Consider the following 17,889-nt stretch of genomic DNA (forward strand, 5'->3'; position numbering starts at 1 on the left):
CTCAAAACTAAACAAATAAATAAAAATAAATTTATGGAGTTATGCAACCATCACCACAATACAGTTTTAGAACATTTCCCCTATCCCCCATGAATTCCCAGAAGCTGTTTGCAGTTAATCTCCTCTCTCATATTTAGCCCTAGGCAATCATTTGTCTGCTTTCTGTCTGTATATAGTTGCTTTTTCTGGACATTTCATATGAATGGATTCATGCAATATGTGGCGTTTTGTGTCTCTGTTCTTTCACTTAACATGATGTTTTCAAGGTTCATCCATTTTGTAACATTATCAGTACTCCCTTCCTTTTTCTAGCTAAATAATATTACATTGATGGATATACCATATTGTTTTTCCACTCATCAGTTAATAAACATTTGAGTTGTTTCCACTTTTTGGTTGTTATGAATAATTCTGTGAATATTCGTATACAAGTTTTTGTGTGGACGTATGTTTTGGGTTCTCTTGGGTATGTACCTAGGAATGGAATTGCTGGGTTTTATAAAGTAACCGTATGTTTAAATTTTTAGGAACTTCTGGACTGTTTTCCAAAGTGGCTGCACTGTTTTCTCTCCTCACTGGTAAATGTATGAGGATTTCTATTTCTCCACATCCTTACCAATACTTTCTTGTCTGTCTTTTTGATTGGTGTCTCATTGTGATGTTAATTTGCCTAGATTGAGTGATTTTTGGTTGTATTTGGTTTAGCTAGTTTCACTTCATTTAACGAATGCCTTTTTTAGTGTTGTAAAAAATAGGAGCTGAAATGAATAATACATAGTCCTTCCTTGCAAGGAGCACAATGACAGTACAGCTTGTTAAGTGCTCTGAAGGGAGTTGAGGACAAGATGCTCTGGGGAGCAGAGAAGAGAACACTTAACCCTGCTTGAAGGCAGGTGGAGGAAAGTATTAAGGAAACCTTTTCCAGAAGGGGTCTTAATGTGCCTCTGGTTTTCTTTTGCTTATTTTAATCAAAATTATACAAGTACATACTGTAGGTTTTTTGTTTGTTTTGAAACAGCATCTCGCTCTGTCACCCAGGTTGGAGTACAGTGGCGCGTGCAATCACAGCTCACTGTAGACTCAACCTTTTGGGTTCAAGCAATCCTCTCACCTCAGCCTCCCAAATACCTGGGACTACAGGTGCACACCACCACGGCTGGCTAATTTTTAAATGTTGTGTAGAGACAGGGTTTCACGGCTGGGTGCAGTGGCTCACACCTGTAATCCCAGCACTTTGGGAGGCCGAGGTGGATGGATCCCCTGAGGTCAGGAGCTCGAGACCAGCCTGGCAAACATGGCGAAACCTCATCTCTGCTAAAAATACAAAAATTAGCTAGGTGTGGCGGTGTGCACCTGTAATCCCAGCTACTCAGGAGGCTGAGGCAGGAGAATTGTTTGAACTCAGGAGGTGGAGGTTGCAGTGAGCTGAGATCACGTCACTGCATTCCAGCCTGGGTGACAGAGCAAGACTCCATCTCAAAAAAAAAAAAAAAAAAAAAAAAGACAGGCTTTTGCCATGTTGCCCAGGTTGATCTTGAACTCCTAGGCTCAAGCAATCCTCCCACCTCAGCCTCCCAAAGTGCTGGGATTACAGGCATCATACTGTAGTTTTAAAAAAATCAAATAGTTCTACAAGATTTGCTTTTTTAAAAAAGGAATCATTTGCTTTCCTTCCCGTTCCATGTTGCCCCCAAAAGCAACCACTTTCTGTTCTTTTAACTCTTTGAATATTTACCTATATATCTTTAAAGAGCACATTTTTATTTGAGAAAAGGAAGCCCCAACATAGGCCAATTACTATCCTCACTTGCACTGATTTTTAAATTGGTCAGCCTTATTAAATATTAACACATGGTTAATTATGAAAGTGACCGTCACAATGCAGCCTACCTTCTGTCCATCTAAATGAAAGAAGACAGGCATGCTCAACAGCTAGCTACTAGAATAACTGAAGTAACACAATACATACTTTTTAAAAATGTGGGCTGGGCGCGGTGGTTCATGCCTATAATCCCAGCACTTTGGGAGGCCGAGGTGGGTGGATCACCTGAGGTCAGGAGTTCAGAGACCAGTTTCGAGACCATAGGCGAAACCCCATCTCCACTAAAAACACAAAAATTAGCCAGGTGTGTGCCTGTAGTCCCAGCTACTTGGGAGGCTGAGGCAGGAGAATCGCTTGAACCTGGGAGGCAGAGGTTGCAGTGAGCTGAGATCACACCACTGCACTCCAGCCTGGGCGATAAAATAAAATAAAATAAGATAAAATAAAATAAAATAAAGAGTGACTGAGGAATTGTTTTCCTCATTGGTGCTTTACTATCATATAGCTCCAATAAGCCAGCACCCAAATGTAACTGTCAATTATGAGGAATGTTATTTTCACTTAAACTTTAAAAGAAAAGCAAACCACAAACAAGCTGCATGATGTAGTATAGGAATTGGCAATCTATGACTTGTGAGCTAAGAATGTGTTTTCAGATGAAAAGTGACAACAAATTTGATGATAGGGAACACTAATTTTCAACCCCAATGAAGCAAAATGTTATTTTTCTATTCTAATCTTTTCATTAGTAGAACTGTATTATGAAACCTTATAGTCAATTGTTATTACATTTTAAATTTCATTAATTAAAAATTTGTACAATTTTGTTTTCTCTCATTATGTAAATACTTATATAGTATCCTCGATCTTGCTTCTTGGTTCGTAAATTCTAAATTATTAACTCTCTGACCTTCACAGAAAAGCTTGCCAACTCCTGGCTTAATAGAATAAAAAGTTGGGCTGGACGTGGTGGCTCACGCCTGTAATCCCAGCACTTTGGGAGGCCGAGGTGGACGGATCATGAGGTCAGGAGATCGAGTCCTGGCTAACATGGTGAAACCCCGTCTCTACTAAAAATACAAAAAATTAGCTGGACGTGGTGGCGGGCACCTGTAGTCCCAGCTACTCGGGAGACTGAGGCAGGAGAATGGCCTGAACCCAGGAGGCAGAGCTTGCAGTGAGCCGAGATCACGCCACTGCATTCCAGCCTGGGCGACTCCGTCTCAAAACAAACAAACAAAAAAAAGGGCTGGGCGCAGTGGCTCACGCCTTTAATCCCAGCACTTTGGGAGGCCGAGGTGGGCAGATCACGAGGTCAAGAGATTGAGACCGTCCTGGCCAACATGGTGAAACCCTGTCTCTACTAAAAATACAAAAATTAGCTGGGCATGGTGGCGTGCAACTGTAGTCCCAGCTACTTGGGAGAGTGAGGCAGAAGAATTGCTTGAACCCGGGAGGCAGAGGTTGCACCTCTGAGTGCAGTTGAGCTGAGATCACACCACTCTACTCCAGCCTGGCGACAGAACAAGACTCCATCTCAAAAAAAAAAAAAAAAAAAAAAAAAAAAAGTATGGAAAACAATTGACATATACTTGCTGTGTGACCTTGGGAAGTCACTTTATGTCTCTGGTCTTTATTTTTATTTTCTATAAAATTGAGCTAAAGGGTAATGGGTTGATGAGATAAACTCTGCCATGAATCCCCCACCCCCTAAATTTTTTATTAATTAATTATACAAATATTTATTGAGTTACTGTTATGTACCAAGAACTGTTAAATGCATTGGGGATACAGCATGAAACAAAATTTTTGTCCTGAAAGAAGACACTGTTTTCAATGAAAAGAGACTTAAGATGCAGCGTGTGGTCTGAGACTGGATCATGATTTAAACAAACTTGCTTAATGGGACATTTTTGGGAAAATTAGGGAAATTTGTATATGGATGGTTATTAGATGATGTGAAAACTTATTAAGATGAAATGGTGGAGGTCATTAACTGAAAAGGGCAGTTGTAAAACATTTTGTACAGTATTTCATTTTTGGAAGAAAATGCATATATGTATTACATATACTTAGAATATCTGAAAAGATATATACTAAGCTGTTAACAGTGGTGATTTCTGTGTGATGGGAACACAATGTTCTATTTAGTTATTTTTGCTTTCGAATTTTTCACAATGAATATATACTGTTTTTGTAAAAATAAAAGATTATTTCTAATTTAAAAAATAATCTCTCTTTTCACAAAGCTTATAGCTAATGCCTCTTGTAAGTATTCATATTGCCAATTTGTCACTTTTTTTTTTTTTCAGGGCAGGAAAACATCTAAGAATGGAGGCTCCCCCTTCCCTCGCAGGTAACAATGTATCAGGGTGATCTCTGTAAAACAGCTACTGAATGTAAACTGATGCTACTTGCCTTCCTCTGGGACTTTTACTGATAAGTAGAGCTTTCATAGTCTTCCCAATTTCAGACAACTCGAGATTGAATTCCTTCCTTCCTTCCTTCCTTCCTTCCTTCCTTCCTTCCTTCCTTCCTTCCTTCCTTCCTTCTTTCTTTCTTTCTTTTCTTTTTTCTTGTTTTTGACAGAGTCTTGCTCTGTCACCCAGGCTAGAGTGCAGTGGCACGATCTCGGCTCACTACAACCTCCACTTCCTGGGTTCAAGCGATTCTCCTGCCTCAGCCTCCCGAGTAGCTGGGATTATAGGCACCCACCATCGTGCCCGGATAATTTTTGTATTTTTAGTAGAGATGGGGTTTCACCATGTTGGCCAGGCTGGTCTTGAACTCCTGACCTCAGGTGATCCACCTGCCTTGGCCTCCCAAAGTGTTGGAATTACAGATATGAGCCACTGCACCTGGCCTATATTGGATTTCTTATCTTGCAAAGCCAAGGTGAAGTCCAGACCCTGAAAAAGAAAATGTATCAAGATAAACGCTGCCTTGTGAGCCCTATCTATAGTCCTATCAATAGCTTTCTAATAATGGAGGATTTCAAATGAGATGGGTTTTGTTTTTAGGGTGACCAGCAATTAAAAAGAAGTACTAGAGAGGCAAATATTGGCAGTATACATCTAAGCACTGGTCAGAAAAGAAGGAACCCAACCCAAGAACTTGCCCAATCTGATACTGGAGGTAGGTGTATCTCTGTTGCATCCATGAACACATTGGGCTACCAAAGCCCGATGTGATTAAGCATTTGAATCATGTAACTGCTTCTCTTATTGGTAGGCCAGGAGTCAGCAAACTTCAGCATGTGGACCAAATCTGGTCTGCCATCTATTTTTGTAAATAAAGTTTTATTGTTTATTTGTTTATATATTGTCTATCACTGCTATTACCCTGTGATGGAAGAGTTGAGTAGTTGTGACAGATACTGTATATGACCTACAAAGCCACAAATATTTACTATCTGTCCATTCATTCATTCATTCATTCATTTATTCATTAATGAGACAAGGTCTCGCTCTATCACCCAGGCTGGAGTGCAGTGGAGTGATCACGGCTCACTGCAGCCTCGAACTCCTGGGCTCAAGCAATCTACCCACCTCATCCTCCCAAGTAGCTGGGACTACAAGTGCACCCCCCCATGCTCAGCTAATTTTTAAATATTTTGTAGGGATGGGGTCTTACTGTGTTGCCCAGGTCGGTCTTGAACTCCTGGGCTCAAGCGATCCACCCGCCTCAGCCTCCCAAAGTGCTGGGATTACAGGCATGAGCCACCATGCCCAGCCTATATGGCCCTTTAAATAAAAAGTTTGTGGACCCCTCCTCTAGATTCACCAGAAAACTGCCTCAGTAGGCATTACCATGGAAGAGAATAACCACTTGCAGTTATATTATTTTCTTTTTTTTTCCTATACATTTAAGTAGTGTTCCTTTCATCCAAGGGAAAATGAAGAAAGGGACTTTCTTTGGTCCCTGCCTGTGTTCACCTTTGCCAAGGACCTTTCTCTCAGGAATCCCTCTCTGCTCTTTTCAAGGAGGGTTTCAGGTTCTGTGTTATCACCCAAATTGTGACCTTTATAAAGCCCCACTGGTCTGCTTGGAATTTCACATGATGTGCCCTTCTCTAGATTTAGGTCTTTACATATAGTACTCGCTTATTTAAATTTTATTTGTCTTTCAAGGTGCCGCTCAAGAACCACTCCCTCCAAGATGCTTTCCTGGATTTCCTCAGCCTAAAGTAATCCCTCTTTTTCCTGAGTGAGTCATATCTTTTAGTTTATTCGTCTTGTTTGGCTCATATTCACTGATTTACATCCATACTCATTGCTTTGTGCTTATTTGTATTCATGAGTTACATTCTCTACCAGATTTTAAATTCCTTGAGGGTAGGTACATATGTTGTTCAACTTTTTTTTTTGAGACAGATTCTCGTTCTGTTGCCCAGGCTGGAGTGCAGTGCACGATCTCAGCTCACTGCAACCTTCACTCCCCGGGTTCAAGCAATTCTCATGCCTCAGCCTCCCGAGTAGCTGGGATTATGGGTGTATGTCACCACACCTGGCTAATTTTTTTTTTTTATAGCAGTTTCTTCATGTTGGCCAGGCTGGTCTCCAACTCATGACCTCAAGTGATCTGCCCGCCTCGGCCTCCCAAGATGCTGGGATTACAGGCGTGAGCCACTGTGCCTGGCCTGTTGTTCAACTTTAAATAAATAAAAGAGGTTCAACAATAAAATAAATTGGTAAGTTCCCCCCATGTACTTCAGATCTAATCTTTAGTTCTCCAATGTTTCCACTGAGGATTTTTCCTGTGAAATGCTGGAGTCACTTCCTTTGTCCCCAGTGATCTTTGTAATTTCAAGCACCAGGCTTTGATTTTCTATTCCATTGCTTTGGTGGAGTTACTTCCACTAGGGGGAGCTCCTTACTTTGCTATATAGTCAATTTCTTTCTCTTTAGGAGACAAAAGAATGGAGACTTCCTCAGACAAAATGTCAAAACAATGGTAGGAAGTAGAAACTAAAAACATCTCCTGGGGCTTGACTAGGTCTCAGCACTAGCTTGCTCCTCAAATGCCATTTCACTTGTCATATTGCGTTTTGGTATAATTCTGGCCCATGTGTCAAGATTTCCCCCTACTCAATCTACTTCATTCATTCCATTTACAAATACATATTGAGTGCGTACTTTGTGTCAGGTATTGCTGTAGATGCTGGGGCTTCATCTGTGAATAAAACAGACCAAGTCCCTGACTTTATGGAGCTTATATTCACATATGGGCAGCGGACAATAAGTGAGATGAATAAAGAAAATATACAGTCTATTAGATAGGGATAAATATAAAAGAAAAAAGCAATCCAGCATCTTGTAGGCTAGTGTAAGAATTTTGAATGTGATGGGAAGCACTGGGAAATTTTGAGTAGGGGAGTGATGTGATCTGACTTATATTTTATAAGGATTGCTGTGATTGCTTTGTGGAAAGTAAATTTAAGGGGGCAAGCTTGGGTCAGGGGAGGACAGTGGACTTGGGGAGAAGTTGTTGAATTTTGGATACATTTTGAAGGTACAGCCAACTGGATTTGCTAACAGATCAGATGTAGGATGTAAGAGGAATCAAGGAAAGCAGGGTCACCATATGGCATAACACTAATAGCAGTGACAAAAAAGTGTCTAGTGCCCCCTGGAGTTCTGTAATATAGCATCTCTGTCCAAGATGATGCCAAGGCTTTTGGCCTGAATGGTCGGAAAGATAGAGTTGCCACTAACTGTAATGGTGAAGACTGTCAGATGAACAGGGTTGGGAGTGTGTATTGGAAGCTCAATTTTGGATATGTTTAATTTGAGCTGCCAATTAGACATCTAAGTGAGGGTGTTGCATAAGCTGTGGGATGTATGAGCCTGGCCTTCAGGGGAGTGGCCCGGGCCAGAGATAAAAATTTTTGAGTCATAGACATCTACATAGTATTTAAGGTATGATACAGACGAAATCACCAAGGAGTGAGAAGAGTTAAAGAGAAGGAGACCGAAGACCAAGCCCTGAGGCATCTCAACATTTAGAGTTTAGGAACGTAAAGAGGAACAAACAATGGAGGCTAAGAAAAACTGGCCAGAAGGTAGAAGGCAAACCAGAAGACAGTGGTATCCTGGAAGCCAAGTGAAGAAGGTACTTCAAGGAAGAGAGAATGATCAACTGTGAAAAATACTTCTGGTTGGCCAAGTAAGATTAGGTCTGGGAATTTTTGGTAGAATTTAACAACATAGAGGTCACTAGTAGCCTTGATAAAAGCTGTTTCAGTGGACAAAAGCTTGATTAGAATGGTTCAAAAGGGAAAGAGAAGAGAAACATTGTAGACAGGGAGTATAGACAAATCTTTTGAAGATTTTTGTTTTAAAGGTGAGCAGAGAAATGAGTCAGTAACTCAAATGGTATGTGGGGTCAAAAGAGGGTGTTTTGAGTGGGAGAAATAATTGCAGATTTGCTCCAGGAGTACTTAGCGAGAGTTGAGTTCACTTGTACTTATTCACCTGCATTTCTTGGGGATAGCACCCAGTAATCCTCGGGGAAGGTAGCAATCACAGGACGGGATGTTGCCAATAGGTTTGAGTGGAATGAACTCTAAGGGGAACCCATGGATGCCCTGTAATACAACTGAATTCAGAACCTCTGCAGTTAACAGAGCAGAGAGTATCTTCATGTATGGAAAAATTGGGGCTGTGAGGTCCAGCTATCCCTCTCACCCACATGGTGATTCCAGCCTCCTTTGCCAACCTTGAAAGATCTGGCCTCAAGTTACACTAAAGAGAGTCTGAGGGTCTCCTTCCAGAAACATTATCTATTGTATGGAAGGGAGGGGAAAAGAAGTTCTTACAGGTGCTGTGAAGCTGACTAAAACCCCAGGGAGCGTTTCAACTAAGTGAGAAACTTGACATAAATTTTCTGGCCACAGATTCACTGGTCATTTCCCTGTTCCTTGGTGAGAAGTGGCCTCAGCAGTAGAAGACAGTTTAGTGCTGGGCTTGCTTCTTAGCTTTGTACTTTAGTAGTGGTGGCTTTGGAGACACATACAAGTTTTACTGGTCTCCATGTAGCGTTTTGGTTTGAATTTTTTAAAATTATTTTTATGTTTTTGAGATACAGTGTCGCTCTGTCACCCAGGCTGGAATGCAGTGGTGTGATCTTGGCTCGCTGCAACCTCCCCCTCCTGGGTTCAAGCAGTTCTCCTGCCTCAGCTTCCCGAGTAGCTGGGACTACAGGCACCTGCTACCACGCCTGGCTAAATTTTGTATTTTTAGTAGAGACGGGATTTCACCATGTTGGCCAGGCTGGTCTCGAACTCCTGACCTCAAGTGACCTGCCTGCCTCAGCCTCCCAAAGTGCTGGGATTACAGGCATGAGCCACTGTGCCTGGCCTGAATTTCTTTCCTATTCTCATACTTCAAGGCCCAGATCATATGTTACCTGCTCTACAGAGCCTTCTTTGAGCTCCCTCTGGCAAAAGTCATCATTTCCTCTCTGCATCTATAGTATTTTTTTCTCTTGCTTTCTCTTAGCACATATCACATTGTGTTATGGTTGTGTGGTTATAAACTGATGAGGCAGTAGAGTATAATGATGAGAGCATGGGTTCTGGAGCTAGGCTGCTTATATTCAAATGGTGGCTCTTGCAACTTGCTTAACCTTCCTGAGTCTCAGTTTCTTATCTGTCTCATCTCAGTTTAATAATAACAATATGACTGGGGTCTCATAATAGGGATTTTGTAAAGATTAACGAGACTAACAATGTGAAGTACTTAGAACAGTGCCCAGCTTACTATTAAGCACTTACTTAACAGTGAGTGCTTAGTGACCGTTCATTGTTTGTTTCTCTTCTTATTGAGGAATAGGACCATATTTTTTCTCTTTGTACCACTAATGCTTAGCACTGGGCTTGGCAGAGAGTACTGGATATCTACTTAATCAATTTTTGTGTGAATAAACCAGGTTTCTAAATGAAACCAATTTCAGTTCTTATTTAATAGTTTCATAGGTATATAGCCCTTTTATGAGATCACTCATTCATTCCTGTGTGCCACTCTGTGTAGTAGTTAAGAATGGAGGTTCTGGAGCCTGATCACCTAGTTTGTATTGTTGCTTTGCCAGTTATTGGCTGGATGAGGTTAGGCATGATATTTAACATCTCAGTGCCTCAGCTCTCTCACCTGGAAAATGAGGAGAAATACAGGATATTAAACATAGAGTTTCTGAACACTCAAAAGTTAACTATCAGTATTATTCATCTTATCAGCAATTAAACAACTTAATGAACACCTACAATGTTCCAGTCATTGTGCTATCAACGGGGATGCAGAGATGAAAAAGGCTTGGTCCCTGCTCTCAGAAATCCTATAAGCTAGTGAAGGAAAGAAATGCGATCAAATCAGTATGTATGCAGCCTAGCAGAAGAAGGGATCAATTTAACAGGCGGGAACAGGAACAGGAACAGGAAAAGGCAGGGTAGTAAGACTTTATAGAGGAGGGAAATCCTGAGCTTCGTATCTGTGAGTTGGCAGGCCTGGGATATTAATGTCAAGTACACATTGAAATCTCTTTTATGGTTCATCAGAGATGAGTTTTATAACAGATTTCTCCCATCAGATTTTCTTTTTTGTTTGTTTGTTTTTGTTTCACTGAAAGCATTTACCTGGAAGATGTTCTTAATAGGACCACTTAACAACCCTCCAGACAGTGATGATCCCCTGTCCTCACTTGGAAACACGGTGACTGTACTGCCGTGTGGCTCCTCGTTCTCACCTTGCCTTCTGAGAGATCTGACTGGTTGTAGGAGCATGATTACTGGATTCAACATTGCATCCAGACTTGAGAGTTCTGTGTTCATATCTGGTTTGAAAAAGAATTTTTGAATGACTTCTGTCTGTCCTGTTTGCATGGAAACAGAAACAGGGCTAATTGTTTCAGGGACCCCCAATCTGCTATTTAAATGAATATTATGATAAATGCATATAACCAAGACCAGTATGGATATTGCCTTCTAGTTAGGGGACCTAAGAAAACTTTTAATCCTTCTCAGAAAATGTGGAATTATCATGTGAATAAATCTTGTCTGATGCCTAAAAAAGAAAGCCTCACCCTGGCCTGGAGCGGAGGCTCACGTCTGTATTCCCAGTACTTTGGGAGGCCGAGGTGGGTGAATCACAAGGTCAGGAGTTCAAGACCAGCCTGGCCAAGATGGTGAAACCCCATCTCTACTAAAAATACAAAAAAAAATTAGCCAGGCGTGGTGGTGGGCACTTGTAATCCCAGCTACTCGGGAGGCTGAAGTAGAGAAGTGCTTGAACACGGGAGGCGGAGGTTGCAGTGAGCCGAGATCACGCCACTGCACTCCAGCCTGGGTGACAAAGCAAGACTCCATCTTAAAAAAAAAAAAAAAAAAAAGTCTCACCCTGCATTTTGAATCCCAGAGAACCTGTTCTGGGTCAACAATGCACCACCAGCCTTTCCCAAGTGCACCAAACATAGTTTTGAATAGTTTTCCTTGGACAAAGCTCCTCTTTCCTTTTGAACTTCAGCCAGAGAGCCCTCACAGGCAGAAGACTAAATTTCAGATGCTTCTGTCTTGCCCTTTCCCTCCCTCTCAATAAATTTTCAGGAAAAGTTGGCATTTAGATTCTTTTCCCACCCTAACAATCAGGCAGGAAAGAAGTAGAGAAAATAGCATATGTTCTAAGCAAAGGCCGGGGTCCCCTTTCTAGCTCGCCCTTTTAATAGAGGCCTCTCAGAGATGGTGGGACTGGAGCTACAATTAAATTATTGAGATCAAAGACAGGGTGCAGATAGATAAAAATCTTAATGTCTTTTGTCTCTCAGAAAACCAATAAAGCCATCGAAGCTTGTCTAGTTCCCCCAAGTAGTTAATGAGAACAATAGAATTTTGAGTTCCTGGTGTTCCTTTGGAGCTGATTTTGGCAGATGACAAGCGGTTTGTAAAAGGGCTTATTATTCGAGTAGAGCTTTGGCTGCCTGACTTTTAAGGTTGATTATTTGTTTTGCATGTTGTATAACAGGAGTGTTGGGCAATGCTCAGAAGAGGTTTTCGGGGTCAGAGATGTAAGGACTTCTCTGACTGTCTTCTCCCAACAGAACTAGATTCCAGCTGCGGAGCAAGAGGCAAGCTTGTACACAGGACCCAAGCCATGGCTTTTGGATAGCCCCTTATCAGCAGACAGGCCTTTTCACTGGTTCCTTTAGGGGGAGAATATATCAAAATTTCTATCAAGTCAGTAACCCAAGAAAAATATTTCTCTGTGTATGTAAGTTTACAAATTTTCATTGGTGATGTGACCTGCTTTTTAAAGAAACATTTTTAAAGACATAGTTTGGTCTTTTCCAATAAGCAGTTGTATATGGGGTCGCTGTCAGCTCAGTAAGTAGATGCTCTGAAAGGTAGAGCCTTCAACTGGTTGTAGTGAAAAACATTTAAAAGAAGTCTTCCCTCATTGGTGAAGAGTGCCAAGTGGAAGTGGTCCCAGCCCTTTCGTTTTCAAGGTTTTAAGTGTTGTGCTTCCTGGCCAGGTACAGTGGCTCACACCTGTAATCCCAGAGCTTTGGGAGGCTGAGGCAGGTGGATCATTTGAGGTCAGGAGTTCGAGTCCAGCCTGGACAACATGGCGAAACCCTGTCTCTACCAAAAATACAAAAAAAAAAAAATTAGCCAGGCATGGTGGTGCGCACCTGTAATCCCAGCTACTGGGGAAGCTAAGGCGGGAAAATCTCTTGAGCCCAGGGGATGGAGATTACAGTGAATGGAGATCGTGCCACTGTACTCCAGCCTGGGTGACAGAGTGAGACTCTGTCTCAACAAATAAAAATAAAAAAATAAATGAAGTGTTGTGCTTCCTATCTTATACTGGACCTGCTGGCTCACCGAGACATAGAGAGAGGCAAATATTAGACATTTTAGAGACAGTGAATGAAGGAGGTTCCTCTCCCTCCTATTCTAAACTTTAAAAATACACTGAGCCAGGGCCTACAAGAAATTGAGACTTTTTTTTTTTTTTTTTTTTTTTTTTTTTGAGATGGAATCTTGCCATGTCACGGAAGCTGGACTTGAATTTCTGGGCTCAAGCAATCCTCCTGCTTCAGCCTCCCAGGTAGCTGGGACTACAGGTGCTTGCCACTATCAGATGTCTTTGATAAGCAGAAACTTAGTTGTGTCTCCTTTTTTGTTTGTTTTTTTAATGGGAACCTAATATATGAGGGAGTTCTGTGTATAAAGGCTATAAGCTAGCATTTGTGTCCAGTGCCGTCAGTAAAATGGGAAGTGGCAGAAGGAGATGATAGGTACCTAGGAAGAGATTTCATGAGCTATTCAATAAGTTTTGGATGCTTTTTGATATTTGGAAGATGTGTGTCCTTAGGAGAGATGGCCTCTACACTTGAAGTTACTAATTCATGGCAAACCATTCTCCTTCAAAGACAACGTTTTGTTGAAGAGAGTCTTGGGAAACATGAAATCTGATCATCCTGGTAGAGTTTGTGTCTCTAAAAGGAACTATACATTGTGGGTGTGAGTAGCTTAATTTCTTGCACTAAAGTCTTTGGCATCCTAAATGAACACTGCTTTGGTGCCTGTATTAGTCAGGATAGGCAAGACCGATACAGAAAATAACAGAGGTTTATTTGTTGCTCACATAATGTTTGATATAGACTGGTTGGCCTTCTTCTATCTTGTAGCTATGCCGTCTGGAACAGATGACTTCCAAGGACACCGTAGCAAAGAAAAAGAGAACTGGAAGCCCATGTGCCTTAATCGCCTCATCCCAGAGGTAACACAGAACTTCTGCATACATTTCATTGGCAGGAACTAATCACCTAGCCCCAATTTAACCACAAGGAAGACTGGGATATGTAGAGGCATACCTAGTAGATTTCATGTCTATTAACAGTCTCTGCTATACCCCCTCAGTACCAACTGACCACTAACTTCCCACCCCACTCACCAGGAATGTATAGCTGCTGCTAATTTTTCGAATTCAGTAAGAGACTGGATTGTGAATATTAGACCACCTCTTCAGTCTAACAGACAGTGCTTGTTTTACCTAAGGCAAGGAGGCAGCACAGGCAGTACTCACTTGTTTGTCAGTTACAGTCCTTTTCCTTTCCCTCTCTCATTACTCACCGTAAAACACACATTGTCCCTTCTACTTCTGTCCCAAGCGTCACACTCATAAGAACATAAGAAGTGCCCCCAGATCAAACAGGAGTGCTTGAATAGAAAGTGAGATATTTCTTCTTTATGAGGTTGACCTTATAAGGCTGAGGCAGGTTGTGCCTAATTATGTAGGGACCCTAATGTCTCATGGTTGTGTCACCATAAATTAATTAATGATTAACCCTCTAACAAGGCTAAGTGAACAGAATTCCCCAGTGTCCTGAGAGAAGGAAAGTTAATGTGGTCTTTCTCCCAAGAAGAGGATAACCAGTGGATCCTTTTCCAGATTTCTCACTAGAAGACCAAATTTCCAGAAGGAACCTGGGAGATAAAAAGTGGTTGGCTGCTCCTGACCTGACTCATAGTGTTTAACTGAACCATACTACTAGTGTATACTAGTGTGTGTGTATGTACATGCACACACACATTCACACACAATCCTATGGTATTTGGTGACTTTGGATGCCCAGCTCTTGTAACAATTTCCTGCTGTCATTCTTTTTCCTTTGAATCTCAGGGGTGAGCAAACTAAAGAAATACTATCATCTTACTGCCTTTAGTGTCTTCCTTAGAAAAGGAGTGGCTGGAGTCAGTGTAGATCAACCCAAGTAGTGCAAATCTGCCAGAATTGCAGCTCAGCTTCCTTACCTTCAACATGTGTACCTTTCTGAAGGGTAGGCTGTTAAGCCAGACATAGGTAAGTTATCCACTCTGTGCATAACTGTCTGGCTTGGCTTAGAAGCATGAAAGGGGCAGAAATGTAAGATGGGTAAAGGAGGGCTGCATCTGAAATAGGGCCATGATGATTAGTTCTCCCTTTCCTTCCTTTGGCTTCATTGCTGTATTCCATGTGGGTCTTGATATCTTGAGACTGGATGCGATACCCAAATAGTCAGTCCTTGAATGTAAATCATATCCTTGTACAGAATCACTGCCAAACTCAGTATGGTTAAAAGATTTTTAACACCCAGCTGCAGCATTCACTCTGGTTGGAATTGGCCATTTAAATTTATTTCACATATGTAAGTATCATATCCTTTATAATGCATTCTTAATTGTTGCTCGGTTCTTCCAGATTGAATTCCTTTGAAAAATTCCTTATGTAATCTTTTAATTCTAGTTGGAAAACATCACTTGACAGTTGCTGTTTATACAGGCATGCCTCGTTTTATTGTGCCTGGCTTTATTGTACTTTGCAGATACTGTGTTTTTCACAAATGGAAGGTTTGTGGCAACTCTGTATTGAGCAAGTCTGTTGGCATCATTTTCTCAACAGCATGTGCTAACTTTGTCTCTGTCTCACATTTTGGTAATTCTCTCAATGTTTCAAACTTTTTCATTATGATTATATCTGTTATGTGGAGCTGTGATCAGTGATCTTTGATGTTACCATTATACTTGTTTTGGTGTGCCACAAACTGTGCCCAGATAAGACAGTGAACTTAATTGATAAATGTTTTATGTGTTCAGACTGTTCCACTGACTGGCCCTTCTCCAAACTCTCTCCCTCTCCTTGGGCCTCCCTATTCCCTGAAATATAACAATATTGATATTAAGCCAAGTAATAGCCCTACAATGATTTCTAAGTGTTTAAGTGAAAGGAGAGACACATATCTTTCACCTTAAATCAAAAGTTAGAAATGACTAAGCTAGGTGAGGAAGGCACGTCAAAAGCCCAGCGAGGCCTCTTGTGCCAGTTAGCCAAGTTGTGAATGCAAAGGAAAAGTTGTTGAAGAAATTAAAGTGCTATTCCAATGAGCATGTGAATGATAAGAAAGCAAACAGCCTTATTGCCGATATGGAGAAAGTTTTAGTGGTCTGGATAGAAGATCAAATGTTTTCTTAAGTCACGATATTCCCTTAAACCAAAGCCTGCCTAATCCAGAACTGGGCCCTAACTTTCTTCAATTCTATAAAGGCTGAGAGAGATGAGGAAACTGCAGAAGAAAATTGTGAAGCTAGCAGAGGTTGGTTCATGAGGTTTAAGGAAAGAAGCTGTCTCCATAATACAAAAGTACAAAGATCTGCAAGTGCTGATGGAGAAGCTGCAGCAAGTTATCCAGAAGATTAACTAAGATAATTGATAAGAATAGCTGCACTAAACAACAGATTTTCCATGTAGACAAAACAGCCTTATATTAGAAGAAGATGACATCTAGGTGTTTTTTTTTTGAGACAGAGTCTCGTTCTGTCGCCTAGGCTGGAGTACAGTGGGGCGATCTCAGCTCACTGCAACCTCTGCCTCCTGGGTTCAAGCAATTCTCCCCGAGTAGCTGGGATTACAGGTGCCCACCACCACGCCCAGCTATGTTTTGTATTTTTTAGCAGAGATGGGGTTTTACCATGTTGGCCAGGCTGGTCTTGAACTCCTGACCTCAAGTGATCTGCCTGCCTCAGCCTCCCAAAGTGCCGGGATTACAGGCGTGAGCCACCGTGCCCAGCCAGCATCTAGGATTTTAATAGCTGGAGAGGAGAAGTCAGTGCCTGGCTTCAAAGCTTCAAAGGACAGGCTGTCTCTTCTTTAGGAGCTAATGCAGCTGGTGACTTTAAATTGAAGCCAATATTCATTTATCATTCTGAAAATTCTAGGGTCCTTAAGAATTATGCCAAATTCTGCTTGTGTTCTATAAATGGAACAACAAAGCCTGGATGACAGCACATCTGTTTACAGCATGGTTTTCTGAATATGTTAAGCCCACTGTAGAGACCTACTGCTCAGAAAAAAAGATTCCTTTCAAAATATTACTGCTCATTAACAATGCACTTAGTCACCCAAGAGCTCTGATGGGCTATGTACAAGGAAATTAACGTTGTTTTCATGTCTGCTAACACAGCATCCATTCTGTAGCAGATGAATTAAGGAGTAATTTAGACTTTCAAGTCCTATTTTTTTAAAAAATACATTTTGTAAGGCTACCATAGAGCTATTCCTTTGACAGATCTGGGCAAAGGAAATTGAAAACCTTATGGAAAGGATTCACCGTTCTAAATGCCATTAAGAACACTCGTGATAAACAGGAGGAGGTCAAAATACCAACATGGCCTGTAATCCCAGCACTTTGGGAGGCCAAGGCGGGTGAGTCACTTGAGGTCAGGAGTTCAAGACCAGCCTGGCCAACATGCTGAAATCCTGTCTCTATTAAAAATATAAAAAATTAACCGGGTGTGGTGGTGGGCGCTTGTAATCCCAGTTACTTGGAAGACTGAGGCAGGAGAATCTCTTGAACCCAGAAGGTGGAAGTTGCAGTGAGCTGGGATTGTGCCACTGCACTCCAGCCTGGACGACGGAGTGAGACTCCATCTCAAAAAAACAAAACAAAACAAAAGACAAAGCAAAAAACAAACAAAAAAAAACCCCACATTAACAGGAATTGGGAATAAGTTTGATATGGTTCAGATCTGTGTCCCCACCCAAATCTCATGTCAAATTGTAATCCCCAGTGTTGGAGCTGGGGCCTGGAGGAAGGTGGTTGGATAACGGGGGTGGTTTCTCATGGCTTAACACCATCCCCCTTAGTTGCTGTCATCACATTCTCGTGAGATCTGGTTGTTTAAAAGTGTGTATCACTTCTTCCCTGCTCTCTTTCTCCTACTCTGGCCATCTGAAATTACTTGCTCTTCCTTCGCCTTCTGCCATGATTGGAAGCTTCCTGAGGCCTCCCCAGAGGCTGATGCTGCCATGCTTCCTACACAGCCTGCAGTACTGTGAGCCAAATAAACCTCTTTTCTTTATAAATTACCCAGTCTCAGGCATTTCTTTATAGCAATGCAAGAATGGACTAATACAAAGTTGATTCCAACCTTCATGGATGACTTTGAGGGGTTCAAGACTTCAGTGGAGGAAGTCACTGTAGATGTGGTGGAAATAGCAAGAGAACTAGAATTAGAAGTGAAGCCTGAAGATATGATT

The 17,889-nt window shown here is 41.5% G+C and overlaps 1 protein-coding gene across 1 annotated transcript in view; it reads left to right on the forward strand.

The window, feature by feature from the left end:
* Nucleotides 1-17,889, forward strand: part of LOC135969112 (uncharacterized) — a 93,594-nt gene that overhangs the window by 2,753 nt on the left and 72,952 nt on the right. Inside the window, exons 3-7 of the mRNA XM_065537913.1 lie at nt 528-578; nt 4,135-4,178; nt 4,843-4,957; nt 5,953-6,028; nt 13,502-13,593. Coding sequence (XP_065393985.1) covers nt 528-578; nt 4,135-4,151 — 68 coding nt within the window. The 3' untranslated portion in view covers nt 4,152-4,178; nt 4,843-4,957; nt 5,953-6,028; nt 13,502-13,593. The remainder of the gene's footprint in view (nt 1-527; nt 579-4,134; nt 4,179-4,842; nt 4,958-5,952; nt 6,029-13,501; nt 13,594-17,889) is intronic.

Source organism: Macaca fascicularis, chromosome X (assembly GCF_037993035.2).
Source record: "Macaca fascicularis isolate 582-1 chromosome X, T2T-MFA8v1.1".
Lineage (NCBI taxonomy): Eukaryota > Metazoa > Chordata > Mammalia > Primates > Cercopithecidae > Macaca > Macaca fascicularis.